Genomic DNA, 15,364 nt, shown 5'->3' with positions numbered 1-15,364 from the left:
TCACATTGTATTTGCCCAAATGAGTCATTTTCAATAGTGTTTAATTTATGAGGTTGACTGCGATACAGGGAATTAATAGGGCTCTTCTAGTCATTCATGGTCTTGTCTATCACAAAATAATAGGGTGGAACTATGCAAATAAGGTACTTGTGGCCCAAGAGGATTGGAAAATCGGCTAATAAAGCAATTACGGTTCACAGAACCCTTATGGGGGTGGCACCATGCAAATAAGGTATATGGAACCCTAACAAAGGAATTGATCCGGTTTTGCCATCCCATTAGGCTTACAGAGAGCCAATTCCAGAGGCAAAGATTTCATTACCATCAAGAGGGCCAGGAGCAGAATCGTCCTTTGGCCCTGGGTTCCTATGCTGAGAGCCTCCTAAACCAGGAGATGATAAGAGCTGCAATAATAAAGGCTGCGGGAGACGCACAGAAGCACTGAGACACAGGTGGCTTGGTTCCCTAGTACGTCTTTAACAAAAATAACACAAGTGGATGGTCTTTGAAACAGGTGTTAATTTTCTCACAGTTCTGGAGGCTAGAAGCATGACCTCAGAATGACAGCTTTAAGGGAAGGCTTTCCCTGTTTGCTCTGGAGGAAGGTCCTTGTCTCCCTTCAGTACCTGTGGTTTGATGTTCCTCAGAGGTCTCCATGTGTGCTGCCATTAATGTTTCTCTGGGTCTGGAAAGTTCTCAGCACAGTGACCTTGGGTCCAAGGACGTACTCTACTCCTGGGGCCTTTTTTGGTGGCAGTAGGTCCGTCCCTCTTTCTCTGGTTTCTTTTATCTCTTGTACTCTAAAAGGTATGATAGTTCACCCCTGGGGAAACTCTTCTTATATCGTATCAGCACCGTGTTCTGAGTAAGGGAGTTGTATTCCACTCTAATTCCCTTACAACATCAGATAACATTGGTTAACATCAGGCAGCACCATTGAGCGTAATTATATCATCTGTAACTGCCAAACCACTAACAATCATGGCCCAGCCAGGTTGATACAGATTTTGGAGGAACACATACCAGGCCCATAATAAACTATGACTGTGGTCTGTGAATTCCATGTGGCCACGTGACAAGTTACTGAAGCCAGCAGAGAGGTAGCGTGCTAAGCGAGGGGCGGTTCATGTCGGGATTGGTGCGAAGGTCGGAGGGTGGAAGTTATGTGCGACCTGCACCTCCCAGGAGCCAGCCTTGGGCTGATGCTGATGGCGAAGCTCATTTCTCGCCCTGTGAAGTCAGAGGACCTCTGACAAGGTTTGCACACACTGCTCTGCACGACAGACCAGGATTTACGTAACCGATTAGTAAACACCAAGGTTGCTCCCAGAGAAAGCCAGGCTGAGTGGCTTTGTATCTAAATATTTGACCAAATCTTTTATACAATCTTTAGGCTATCTTCCCTAGAGAGATTTGCTTGGTCAAAAGTTATGAAACGTGAACATTTTAAAGATCCCCGATACAAGCAATACTAGAATTGTTCTACAAAAATGGGGTGCTAGTTTTAACTTCAAAAGTCCTCGTCTCACCACCCCCTCACCAGCGCTTAGAATTACCATTTTAAAAGCTCTCTGCCAAGTGAACAGGCAACAATTGATTTCTCAGTACTACTTAGGTATTCTTATCCATTTTTATTGATTGCTTACACTTTGTGATATGAATTACACATGCATGCGCATAACCTTTGCCTATTTTCTTATGGCAAATTAATATTTTTCTTATCTATAAAGAATTCTTCATACATTTAGGCTATCCGCTTATCTCAACGCTGTTGGACAAAGTCTGCATAAACTAAGGTTTTTAACCCGCACATGCTCTACCTTAATAGCTTGGGTGTAGTATGTTTTCTCCTTTGACGCAGCAAAGTCTTTCCAGAAAAGACACAAAAGTCTCATGAAATGCAGAATGAGCCCCATTTAATTCTTTACAGGCTGTAGCACCAAGTGACCAACAGATAGAATATGAAGTGGAAAGAGTTCACGCCCCAGTCTCACTGAACATCGTCACTGGACAGTTCTTGGGCCTTTCTCTTTGGAAGATGTCTTTTAAAGATCTCTAACTTTAAGAACGGATTCATGTCAAAGGATAGCAATGTGTAAACTACATATAAGCTTAATACTACAATGTTGCTTGATAAAATCCCTCTTTTTCCATCTTCAAATGTTTGTTTTGGTAATAGATTACTGGTTAACCAGTTCGTCTTTAAAATTAATTCCTTTGCTATAAAAGCGTTACGCTAGAGATTTTTTTCCTTTGTACAACTTTACTCCGATAGTAATTTTGCTGTAGAAAATAAATTCCATCTTGTAAGAAAGAGAAAACTTCTCAAGGCTCCCCCTGGTGCTTTTATTCACAGATTAGAGCTGGTCAGCCAGTGGAAGTCCTACAACAGAAAAGGTAAGACAAGCATTTAGTCAAAAAACCAGTGAGCCCAATGGGAAATGGCTGTCGCCGTGCATGCCACTGCTTTGCCTGCTGTTAACACTCTCGTCGGGGTCACACTAGTGTGAAATGAAGTCTGTCTTTGGGAGAGGAAAAACAGTTGCTGTGCCATGGCTTCTGCCTCACAGTACCGTACATGCTCGAGTACAAGCTGGCCCAAATATCAGCCAAGGCACCTAATTTTACCACCAAAACGGCATTAAAAATGGGCTGAAAAAGTCGGCTTATACACAAGTATATATGGTAAGTCTCTGTAAAACAGACAGATACATCGAGCTGTTTTTGTCATGCTTAGGTTTGATTATTTACTGCCATCAATGGTCAGACACAACCCCCCACCCACTCCCCACGGTGTGTCAGAGGAAACCGCCCTCTGTCAGTTTTCAAGGCTAAGACCTTCCAGAAGCAGACTGCCAGGCCTTTCTTCCAGGTGCCTCTAGGTCGATTCAAACCACCAACCTTTGGATGAGTAGTTGAGAGCTTAACTATGTGGACCACTCAGCTACTAAATCACAGTGGAACTTCCTCCCTTGTCAGGGACCTCACTGATTAGTAGTAACCAGGACACATACAGAGAGAGAGAGAGAGAGAGAGAGAGAGAGAGAGAGAGAGAGAGAGAGAGAGAGAGAGAGAGAGACCGACCCAGAAGTATCCCCAAAGGAAGATCCAAAGGGGGCTTGGGCAGGAAGAGCACGCACAGATGCCCCCGCCCAGATGAACACCACCGGCACCCGAAGCGGAACCCAGGTGGTCAGAGACTCAGCTAGAGCCCAGGCTACAGTGGGAGCAGTAACCCACACTGTGATCAGTGGATCGGGGATGATGAAAAGCCAGCAGCTGGGGGCATGGCTGCTGTGTATGGAATCCCAGAGACATGAAGCTAAGGAATGCTGAAATGCACATTCCCAAGTTACCCAGGAAAGGATGAGCAATTAGCTTTCTCTATCCAGTGGGCCCTGGTGGTGTCGTGGTTACGCGTTGGGTTGCCATCCATATGGTTGGCAGTTCTAAACCACCAGCAACTCCGAGGGGGAAAGATTAGGCTTTCTATTCCTGTAAACAGTTACAGTCTGGGAAACCCACGGGAGGTTGCTATGGGTCAGCACTGACTCAGTGGCAATGAGCTCATCTAGACCCTGGAGTTCAGATCCTTGGGAAGGTGAATGCCCTAGCAGAGGAACGGAGGGCTCTTCTGGGACAAACCTCACGGGCCTCACTTGCATATGCTCAGAGTCGGGGCATAGGCTGTGCAAGGGAGGCTCCGTTCCCTAGCACACTGATGCCCTGCGCCAGGAGGAAGGCGTCCTGGGATGGAGAGTGATAAATTAATAAAATGACATTAGATGTGAAAATCTATCTACTGAGTGATCTGTTGGTCAATAATCAATTCCACAAATAGAACTTCTTCCCCAAAAAGGCAAACAATACGGCTCCAGAAGCATAGTAGACCCTGGAGGGCGTAAGCTCTGCCTGCCTGCTGCTGCCGCCCCTGCAGGAGTCCTTGCTGATGCCGCCTGCCCGTCCGGGGCCTGGGATCGTGCACCCACATTTCTCACCAACACACTTCCCGTCAGCTTGTCTCTTCTCTCTGCTCAGAGGTAAATGACCAAGCCTCTGGCAGATCGTCAGTGGCATTCCCTATGTATTAATATAGTTTGTCCATTAATTTGTATCTGATTATCCCCTGTCTGTCAACCCATTTGTTCCCTGCATTGTTCATAAATAAATAGATTGATCAGTCAATCGATCCATAGATGATAAATTCCACAGTGGATACATGTACCCCAAACAGAGCAGAAAGTACTTGGAAAACATGTCCCTTCCAGAAACAACAGCTGCTACCAAGGAGTGAGCTGAGGAACAGGCAAACTAAGCAGGGGAGGAAGTAGTGGACAAAATGAAGTAAGAAGTTCACCTTAACTCGTTGGGGGGGAGAGGGGCAGTGGCTCATGCTACCCACTGTGTTGCTCATTTTATTGCCGTCATCTCCACTATGGTTTTGCTTTGGGGGCAAAGGAACTAATTTTGAAGGCAACCCCCTTACACTGTCTTATTACAGACAAGCCTCCCAGCCAGTTTGTTTCTCAACAGCTACCTGTTGAGGGCACGGAGCCCTGCGCTGTCAAGCAAGTGCAGAGGAGGCGTCCTCAGAGGACACAAGCCATGTGTAAACAAGGGGCTGACTGAACAGGACTACAACCCCCACCTGTGCACAAGGGACAGAAAACTCTTAGCCAAGTAGAGACTGGAAGGGAAGGACCATATGGTAGCGGTGGAAGAGGAGGAGGAGGAGGAAGGCAGGAGGAGCCAGCATTTATTGACTGCTGGTTCTGTGTGGCAGGCATATGGAAGAAACTGAGGTCAGCTAGGCTGTGTTTACTCAGTACATGGAGTCTGAGATTGGCAGCGGGTGTCTGATTCTGAAGAAGAAAAGAAGAGGAGGAGGAGGAGGAAAAGAAAGAGAAGAAGAAATAATCCACATTTTAAAACCAAAAAGGAAACCCATGGGTTAAGCATTGAGGAAGACAAATCCAAAGACAAGATGAAAACAACCATTTTTTATAACTGTTGCCTCTGAGACAGGACTTCCACCAGTTGTCCCCTGCTGCGTGCGAAGCCTCCAGAGTGGAGGCATGTCTATCCTGCTTTGGCTGTGCCTTCCCCGCCTGCTGTCTTCTGACCATAAGGCAGCAGCTTCCCATGGGTGCAGGCCTCAGTTCCCTACTCTGCACTACCAGCAAATAATCCACAGGCTCATGCAGCATCTAGATAGAGGGGTCTCCCATTGGCACCTCCCACTCACCAGCTTTCCTCTGAGCTCCAGGCTCATGGAGCCAATCATGTCAGCAAGTATCTCCATTGAATGCTTCCAAGACATGTCAGCCAATCCAGTACATAGATCTGAGATCCGACTCGAGATTCTCTCTCGAACTTGGCCCACTTCCAGTAAAGGCTGTCGCCTCAGAGTTATTTGCATGAGTCAGACTCACGGAGGGACACCTGGAGCCCTCCCTCAACCACTTCCCATCTTACAGAACAGAGCTCACGCTGCCAGGCGGACCGCTTGCCTTTGGGTGGCCTGCTGACAAGACTGGCCGTTGGATGGTACCTGGGAATTTGAGTTTAGGGGAGGCTTCCCCCGTTCACTAACAGTAGTTTGAAGGGCCTAAACTGTGTGTATGAGCAATGTAGCTAAGGTTGAACACCTGCTTTCAAATCCTGGGCAGAGTCTCTGCGGCAGTTACATCACTTCACGTCAACTTGAGTGAAGGGGTGGAGGTTAGCCTGTCAATCAGGTCACAGCCTGATGATGACTCCTGGCGGGCGTGACCTTCTCATGAGGATTCTGGACACTTCCTCTCTCTCCCCCTGGAGGAGGTCCACACTCTCTCTCTGCTTCCCCCTCCTGCCATGATGACACCTGAGAAAGCCCTGGAGATGTTTCCACTGTCACTGGATGCTCAGACGTTGCACCCACCGGCCTGTGATCTTTCGGCATTTTGCATCATTGCCTGTGTTGCATGAGTCTAAAGAGAGATGGATGGACTCGTATCAGACTTATGGGCTATATGGACTGGGCTGGGATGTTTTCTTGATATACAATTACTCTTTGACATAAAGCTCTTTCTTATATGAGTGTCTCGGAATTTGTTTCTCTAGTCAACCTGGACTAGCACAGTCTCTAAGCGGTATTTCACATGTCTTAACATCTAGAGAAATCAAGCTTGTAGGATGTGGTTTCACCAGGAAGACTCTGGAAGCTTGTGCCCGGTGTCTCCCCAACACTGCATCCTGTGCCTTTGCCCTTTCTTTCTTGTATCTTTTCACTGTAATAAATCACAGCCAGGGCTACACTAGCGAGTCGTCACATCTGCTGTGGTTTGGGGGACCTCCACCACACCAGCTATCATCAAAATCTGGTCCTCACCTTCTCACTCTCATCAGTTTACCCACTCTCGATTGCACCACTGCCGCTGCAGCAAAGCGGCTGGCATCTCTTGTCTGAACTTGTGCGAAAGCCCAGGCACTGAAGTGTAAGTAGTCGTCTCTCACTGAGCCAGAGGAGGCTTTTCAAATGGAAATCTACTATCATCTCCCCCTTCTCACACTGCCCATCCAAGCCCCCCACTAGTGAGCGTCCTTCCCTCTCCTGTCTCACCTCCCACCACACTCCCTCCACGTCTCCCAGCCACTCTGGCCTTCTGCTCTGTTCTCAGGGGTCCCGCCTGCCCCTGCCACAGTGTCTGGGCACCGCTCTTCCCTCAAGGCTTGTCCACAGGCCTCCCTCCTCATCCTTTGGGTGTAAGCAGCACTTTCTGAGAAGCCTCCCCTATGCTGTTTGCTAAATTAAAACTAGGTTCCTTTCTTTCAAAGCCATCCTATCACCCTGTCATCATACACGTGGTCTCTTCGGCCACTGGGCTGCGCATGCCTCCTGCTGGAACTGCAAACTCCCAGAGGGCAAGGACTGGGCCTGGTTTGCTCCCCGTGCCGTTCTCAGCACCTAAGGAGAACCTCAGCAAACCTCCATGGGACGGGCAGACGCATTTCCAGACGCAGAGCAGATTCAGAATGAACTCTGCTAGTCCCGAGGGTGCTCGGTTTGGCACATCCTCTTTACTCCTTTCCCCGGCAGATGCTTTATTTGCTTTCCATTTAGCAACTGCACGTACCTGGTCCTTTCGTGTGGCTTGTGGCTCAATCATGATGTTGATGAGGGAGGGTTTAGTCGTCTCTGCCAGACTCTGCCTCAGGGAGTCCTTGAGTTCTGCTGGTGTTTGTACAAAATACCCTTTGCCCCCAAATGCAGTCATGACCTGCTCATAGTGGGCGTTCGGCAGAAGACACATGGGAGGGGCCCTGCCAAAGGAAGTTCAGCAGTCAGTGAAGGTCAGCCATGAGGCTTTCCAAAGAGCCATCCACCGACACAGTCTGTGAAATCAGACACGTTCAGATGAGAGACACACCAGTGTTTCCAGCACATACACTAGGATGCCAGGACACTGAACTCTCCACACTCAGTGGACCCTGCGTAGACTTGGCCTTCATAGCTGCAGATCCAACAAACTGCTGTTCAAATGCAGAACATTAAGAAACAACCTAGTCATACGTAAATACTATACCATTTTATAAAATGACCTCAACCCCTTTGGATTTAATTGTTCATGAGGGTCCTGGAACCAATCCCCTGCAGGTACCATGGGAAAATGACTTTATTAGTAATACTTTTACTGTTTGGGGGGAGCCAACAAATCAAGTTTGGTTCCCATGTTAACAAATCCCGTGCCTACTGTGTGGTGTGACATGGGTGACATTTTCCACAGCGTGCCCACATTCTCCTGCTTCCCACTCTGGTGGATGTTCAGTTCCAAGTGATCTCGCTTCCCTGCTCCCCTGCCTTACCCCATCCCCTTCCTTCTCCTCCGTGTTTTATGGCAGATGTTGACTGGCACTACCTCTGGGCTTTTAATTGGAAATGTGGGCTTGCTGACCCCAGAAATGGTGCTGAGTGCATTTGGGCTGAGGCCTTACTGGAGAGGGGTGCCTCTGGGCACTGAATTCAGGGACCTGGCTTGCTGACCCATGGGGCTAGAGCCAAATGCCCGCGGGTTAAGGCCTACACTCCTTTGGGCAATCAGTAGCAGACCTGAAACTTCGTTACCCTGGCAAACAACTACCCTGGGCATTTCTCACCGGCATTACAACTGGTTAACTTCTTTAATAAAGCCTGTCGTGGGGGCTTAAGTGGAGAGCAGATGTTTTGAGAATAAGGAGGGCAATGAACGTGCAAATGTGCTTTGCAGGATTGATGTACGTATGGATTGTGATAAGGGTTGTATGAACCCCTAAGAAAACGATTAATAAAAGGAATAGAAAAGAAAAAAAAAATAAAGCCTGTCGTTTTTTTCTGTGAGTTCCTGTGTAGTGATTACAGTGGATTTTAGAACCCAGAGAAATCAAGAAATAAAATGGGATACGTAGTTAGGATTATACAACGCTATTGTGAGGATGTCCATCAATGTCACAGCAGAACATGCATCTGACTTTTTGAATAAAAAAGCAATTTGCTCTTTGGACTTTCACCTAAATAAAAGGTATAAAAGAGATGATAAGAGTCCTTTTGTGGTTGATTTATTTTACTCAGCATGTTTTATCTACATCATGCTTCAAGAACTCAGCATTCTCACCTAGCAGCTTGCATAGTACTATGGACCACAATCTGTGCACTTACTCACCTGCTGACAGGCTCTCGGGTTACCTCATCTGTTTGCGATGGTGGATAATTAATAAGGTTGTAATAACATAGGGGCACATGCGTCTATTTGTGACACTGCTATCACATCTCTAGAGCATCGATGTAGGAGCGGAATTATGAAATCATAAGGCATTTCTCTTCTACTTTTCTGAGGAAGCTGTTTTCCACATTGGTTGCTTCATTTGCAATCCCACCATCCTGTGTTATGCAAGAAGATATCCACTTGCGCCACTACACTTGTTTGGTTTTTTTAATCGTTTTATTGGGGGCTCGTACAACTCTTATCAGCTCACTTTTCCCCTCCCTCCAATCCCCTCCCTCCCTCATGAACCCTTTATAATTTATAAATTATTTTTCATGTCTTAGACTGACTGATGTCTCCCTTCACCCACTTTTGCCATCCCCCTGGAAGGGGGTTATATGTAGATCATTGTGATCAGTTCCCCCTTTCTTCCCCCACCTTCCCCATCCCCTCCTGGTATGGCTACTCTCATTATTGGTCCTGAATTCCGTGTTTCTAGCTCTTATCTGTACCTGTGTACATGCTCTGGTGTAGCTGGATGCGTAAGGTAGAATTGGGGTCATGATAGTCAGGGGAGGAAGCCTTAAAGAACTAGAGGAGAGTGGTATGTTTCAACAGTGCTGTACTGCACCCTGACTGGCTCGTCTTTTCCTTGTGACCCTTCTGTGAGAAGATGTCCAGTTGTCTACAGATGGGCTTTGGGTCTCTACTCCGCACTCCCCTTCATTCACAATGATATGATTTTTTTGTTCTGGGTCTTTGATACTTGATCCTATGGACACCTCATGATCACACAGGCTAGTGTGCTTCTTCCATGTGGACTTTGTTGCTTCTCAGCTAGATGGACGCTTATTTATCTTCAAGCCTTTAAGACACCAAATGCTATATCTTTTGATAGCCAGGCACCATCAGCTTTCTTGGCCACATTTGCTTATGCACCCACTTTGTCTTCAGTGATCTTGTTGGGAAGGTGAGCATCATGGAATGCCAGGTTATTAGAACAAAGTGTTCTTGTGTTGAGGGAGTACTTGAGTGGAGGCCCAATGTCCATCTGCAACCTTAATACTAAATCTATAAATATATGTACATAGATCTATTTCCCCATTGTCATATATAAATATTTTACATATGTACATGCCTGTATTTAGCTCTCTATAATGCCCTTTGCCTCCTAGTTCTTCCCTCTATTTCCTTTTACTTTCCCCTTGTCCCACTATCATGTTCGAACTTCATTTGGGTTTCAGTAATTCCTCAGTTAAACTGCCCTTGATCAAGCCCTACCAGGCAACCTACGCCTCCTCGCCGTCAATTTTAGATCTCTTGTTTTTCCCTTGTCCCTGGGTTTGTTAACACCACTTCCTTTCTATGCCTCCCCCTCTCCCATGTCTCCCAGGAACCTATGGTCCCGTTGTTTTCTCCTTCAGATTGTTTATGACATGCAGCGGCAACAACAAGCACAAAAACAAGGCAGCACAAAACAACAAAAGAAAACAACTAAAGACCAAAAAAAAAAAAAGAAAGAAAGAAAAGCCTACAAATAGTTCAAGGTCTGTTTGTTGACCTTTAGGAGTGTTTCTGGTCGAGTCTGATGGGATGCCATGCTCTGGCTCCAAAGACTATTTTTTTTTTTGGTATTCCCTGGGGACTTCATTGCTTGGCTCACCTTGTTGCTCTGTTGCACACCCTTACCCCTTCTTAAGATTATTTCTTTCCTGTTGAGTGGCTTTAACCCCTTATTAGAAACCAGCTGCCCTCAGTGAGTGGATTTACTTCCAGGTTTCCACATACTTTTAAATTCTATCTACTACGCTCACTCTCCAGAACTTTCTGCGGTGATGGAAGTAGTTTTATAACTACATTACAAGGTGGCCATTGGGCACCAATTGCTACTGAGCACTTCAAACGTGGCAAGTTAACGAAGGAAACACTGACCTGCTCACTGCAAGCTGGCAGCTGGAATTTACCTGGCAGCAGTGGGCTAGAAAGGCCATGAGACTGCAGCCAGTGAAACCCTATGAGGTACAGGTCTGCCCTGGAAAACTGGGCTCCCCCTCAACATCAACGGCTTCTGATTTGGGGCTTTAGTGACTGCTGTACAGACAGCGCAGACCACAATAGCAGCTATTCTAAACCCAAGAGAAGAATACAAGTGGAACGGTTATTGAAAAACAATAAAACTCAAACCATAGGACAGGATAAAACTGCTTCTGTGCATTTCCTAGACTGTAATTCTTTATGGGAGCAGAAAGCCTCATCTTTCTGCCACAGGGTAGCTGGTAGTTTTGAACTGCTGACTGTGCCACGAAGACTCCTAACCTAGCTCACTCAGTCAATTCCATATCGTTTGGGAATGAAGGCTGTGAGGCAGAAACAAGCATACCTGTTCCCCACCCCCCACTCCGAGGCTAACATGCATTCACATACCCCTCAATCCCATGACTAGCCCTGACACTCTCTTGGCTTGGCTCTGTTATCAGATGTTCAAGGTTTAGATGAGCGATAGAAGGCAGGAAGATCACTGGATTGTAAATAATCTGCAAATACCCATATTGACACAATGCATTCGATACGGATCCATTCCTGGTAGTAGGAGCATTTTGTGATAAGCCCCCTAGTTCACAGGCTTAGCCGTCAACCGCATTCACCTGAATCTTCAGTGGCACCAGATAATCGCCACAGAGCATGCACCGATGCTCCAATCAAGGAGAGCTGGGCAAAGAGGGATCGTGTGCACACGGTTCCTGCCGTTTGGAAGGATGCCGAGTGAACCGAGCAATGCTTGCATCACATAAACACATCCAGAACTGCACAGCAGCCTCTAAAGACAGACTGAAACCAGAGAGCACGCATCTACACTGTGCTCAGTTACTCACGTAGCAGCAGCATCTCCAAAATTCAACATCTCCTTCCAAGTGCCAGTATCCACCCCTTGGTAAATTCCGTTATTATTCACCACCAAGAGTACGATGGGCAGATTGTACCTACAATCGAGTACAAAGACCATTCTAAATTCCAAAGCAATTGGATTTGGAGTGAAATTTTAACTTAAGTTTTAACTTAAAAGAGGGCACCTCTTCTAGTATGCTTTTTGATGGCATCACAGTTTAGACGGGGGAAAGAGGCATTTATTATTCTAATAAAGAACATCAAACCATAAGTGGTAGAAAGAACAGGGGATTTGAATTTTTGTCTGTTTTATCACTATCTAGAGCAAGCCTTGAGCTTCTCTGAGTCTTGCTTCCCACTGAACTAGATGCACTAAGAATGCCCTTCCCTATTCACTAGTCCCTGAACACCCGTTCACAAAGCTTCTTTCCACACACTGCGCTTTGCTTAGCCCACCAGCATCTGCTTGATGCAGTGAGATCGCCAAACATCCCCTGCCCTCAAACCGCTTTACTTGGAATTAGAAAATCACTAGACGAACTAATTAGGAAAAAATATAGTATTTAACAGTGTGCTATAAACAGAGCAGTTAATACCCCAAAAGGTATGATTAAATTTTACTGATTGGGAAAAAAAGAACACAAGCTTTATTTTCTACAGGCATATTTCCGAGTCCCACCAGTAAAAAAACAAACGGAAGTGCAGCAGGTTAAATGGCAGGATTGGGGCAGGGTTTCAAACTGATGTCAAGTCCTGGATTTGGGTAACTCTGTATCTCTGGGCTAAGAGAATTAATCATCTCTACCAGACCAGCTGCTTCCCAAACCATCGTCCGGCCCCTGGGTCCCCGAGCTGTCAGTACAGACACGCTGCTGCAAGCACACACTTTCCCCGCTCGCTTCAAAGCTTCATGTGCCAAGGTTTCGAAAGCCCTAAGCCATGACTCACAGAAGTTTAACTGAGAGTGGAATGGCTTCACTGTAGTCAAATACGGATGGGGGCGATTTTCCCATCCTTTAGAGAGGCCTCTACAGCTGTGAAGTTTCTCCAGGAAGCCCCCGGCTCATATCCACTGAGCACTCCCCTTTACCTGAAGGATCGCAGGTCTCCTAATAAGCCCTGGGAGGGTGGGAAAGGGAACGGCCGCGTGGTTCAGTGACTCCACCAAACTCACTCGGGTCTGCCCGAGAGGAGCCCGCCTGCACATTCAGTCCCGCTGAGCTCGGGAGAGGAAGCCCCCGGTTATGGGCGTCGTGTTCGTAGCTTCAGGACGGGCACTGTGTCTGGCACATGGGGAGCGCCTGCTAAGCCATGTTAGGTGAGCGAGCTGTCTGCGTCCTTACGTGTCGGTTTCCACATTTTGGAAAATGCCGAGTCAAGATGCTGTTACCTGCAGATGGTCTCCACCTCCATGCCAGAAAAGCCAAACGCACTGTCGCCTTCCACACAGATGACGCGCTGCCCCGGGTTTCTATCTTTAGCCACGACAGCAGCTGCGATGGCAAATCCCAAGCCGACGCCCATTGTTCCAAAAGTACCAGCATCGAGCCTGTGGGGAAAAGAAAGGGAAGTGAAACTCTGGGTGTGAGCTAGCCTTCTGGTTGCATTCACACGGTTCATGGGGAAGTGAACCCTAAGCCGTTCTCTTTCTCTGATATGAAATTCCCAGGAGGTGATGCAAGCAGAAGGAGAGGGCAATGACGTTGTGGCTGCTTAGCCGTCTGAGGACGGACCCTCAAAGCACGGCTGGTCACGAGATCACCGGGACAGATCAAGCGTAAAAACAACCATTTATCTTAGAATCCATGTATCAACCGTGTGCTGACAGACCGGGGACAGAGCATGCTCCAACGGCTCGTTCACCTGCGTCATGACCGTTCATACCAGCACTCTTGACTCTACTCTTCCTCGTCTGGAAGGCTTGCCTGTGACGGGGGAAGTAGTTCTGAAGTATGGTGCGTCCAATGTCCATGGTGTTTGCGCCTTCGCTCACCACAAAGCAATCTCGAGGGAGCTGTTCTTGAACGTGGTGGAACACTGTGTAGTAGTTCATCGGCAGGGACATGCTGGACGCTAATTCCTAGCACAGTAGGAGAGAGCAGACTGGAATGCAACAGAAATAAGCAACACCGATGAGCTATCATAAAGGCTACCTGGCAAACCTCTGGGCGACAGTTACAAGTGAGGAGCTCCCAGTGGCTGTCAGATGACTACCGGCTGCTCTGAGAGGCTCACGCCCCTGAGCACAGTCCTCGAGTAGAGACGGCTGGGAACCGGGTAAAACCACCACTCCAGCCTCTGTGCACACTCTTCGGAAAACACTGCTTCACACAGAGCGAAGCTCCCGTTCTAGAATTCTGCATTTCAGACGTGTCCCTCAGCGTAAAGCTGAAAGGTTAGGATTTAGGAAACCATCTGAAAATCTACTTCTTCCCACTTCTCACACTCTGGAGGGTACAGGAAACGTGACAAAAGGAACTTTGCAAATGTGGTTTTTCCACAGATGTTTTGGGTACTCCAGCACTATTTGAGGGACTCCCTAAGTGGAGGGGAAAACAGTCACCTAAATGCCTTCCCTCCCCCCATATCATATGCCCACTGGACTGCTAACGGTCACGTCCCACTGGCTCGCTCCCAGTGCCACTGGGGTCTGAGATTCTATCCAAGATGGATGAGGCCGGTCCCTTCATCTGAAGCTAAGGTGCTTCTCCAGGAAGAGAGGCGGCTGATAATGACACAGAGCTGCGGGCAACTCGTGCAAATGGGGAAACTGTCACTTGTTAAGGTTCTAGCATCACACATGGCCAGTTCACGGTGCCACGCGCTTGTTTTGAATTTGTTCCAACACCATTTGTCCTGGCTTATCAAGACTGTCAGCAAAAAGCAGTAGGTTAAAAGCAAAGTCATGTGCTTTTTGTTTAAACTACATAAAATCTGAACCAAGGTGGGTAGATTACATAGAACAGTGAAAAAAAATCTCACAATATGCTAAACAAAAGCCTGCCTCTTTCTATTTTCATTGCATTACATGCGCATTTTTTAAACCCCGACTTGATGACACGCAACATCGTCTCATTTTTGTGTGGCATTTTGTGCTTGTGAGAGTTGTGCTTCAGCCTCATTTTCTCATGAGCACCGAGGTTCCCAGCGCTCGCGGAACCGTGAACCTGGCGCGTCCTTGCGCAGTACCTGGGCCGCGGACGTATTGCTCTTCATCTTCTCCCTCAGGGTCCTCCACCACACGCTCCCTGGAGGGTACTGCCACGGGGTCTTTTCGAATTCTTCTAGAAGCTGAACAACAACACAACAACACACGTTTCCCTACTTTTCTCGAGACAGACTTGAATCACATTAACACTGAGAAGCTTCGTGAAGAAGGCGGGACTGCTCCTTGACTGCCGCCTGCAAATCACAGCGCGTGGCACGCTCGCTTCTCTACGCAGCAAAGGGCTGACCCAAGACAAAGGGGCACGTGGGAGGCTTTTGCCTGCATTAGAGCAGGGTTCTGCTACACGCTGGGGTTTCTGCAGGACAGAACTACGCCTCACAGGCGGGGTTCCCACGTTCTCCTCGGTCTTGGGCACGAGAAGGAAGTGCACCCCTTCCATAGAGCCCTCCCTGGTAAGCAGGCCGACAGCCCCAGATTCCTGGAACAGAACAAGTGCTCCGGGAGTTTTCTATAGAAGTTGGAATTGTTTGCTGCTATTGTGTGATCATCTTAACACTAACTCGTATTAGTCTAAATCAAGTAATGACTG

The 15,364-nt window shown here is 47.5% G+C and overlaps 1 protein-coding gene across 1 annotated transcript in view; it reads right to left on the bottom strand.

Moving 5' to 3' along the window:
• Positions 1 to 1,519: 1,519 nt before the first annotated feature.
• The window catches only part of HACL1 (2-hydroxyacyl-CoA lyase 1), a 46,386-nt gene continuing 32,541 nt past the window's right edge, over positions 1,520 to 15,364 (bottom strand). Inside the window, exons 12-17 of the mRNA XM_075547186.1 lie at positions 14,796 to 14,897; positions 13,532 to 13,686; positions 12,997 to 13,155; positions 11,594 to 11,701; positions 7,116 to 7,302; positions 1,520 to 2,383 (exon numbers count right to left, since the gene is read on the bottom strand). Coding sequence (XP_075403301.1) covers positions 2,351 to 2,383; positions 7,116 to 7,302; positions 11,594 to 11,701; positions 12,997 to 13,155; positions 13,532 to 13,686; positions 14,796 to 14,897 — 744 coding nt within the window. The 3' untranslated portion in view covers positions 1,520 to 2,350. The remainder of the gene's footprint in view (positions 2,384 to 7,115; positions 7,303 to 11,593; positions 11,702 to 12,996; positions 13,156 to 13,531; positions 13,687 to 14,795; positions 14,898 to 15,364) is intronic.

This window comes from Tenrec ecaudatus, chromosome 4, assembly GCF_050624435.1.
Source record: "Tenrec ecaudatus isolate mTenEca1 chromosome 4, mTenEca1.hap1, whole genome shotgun sequence".
Classification (NCBI taxonomy): Eukaryota; Metazoa; Chordata; class Mammalia; order Afrosoricida; family Tenrecidae; genus Tenrec; species Tenrec ecaudatus.
This window is presented reverse-complemented; position numbering and strand designations above follow the sequence as displayed.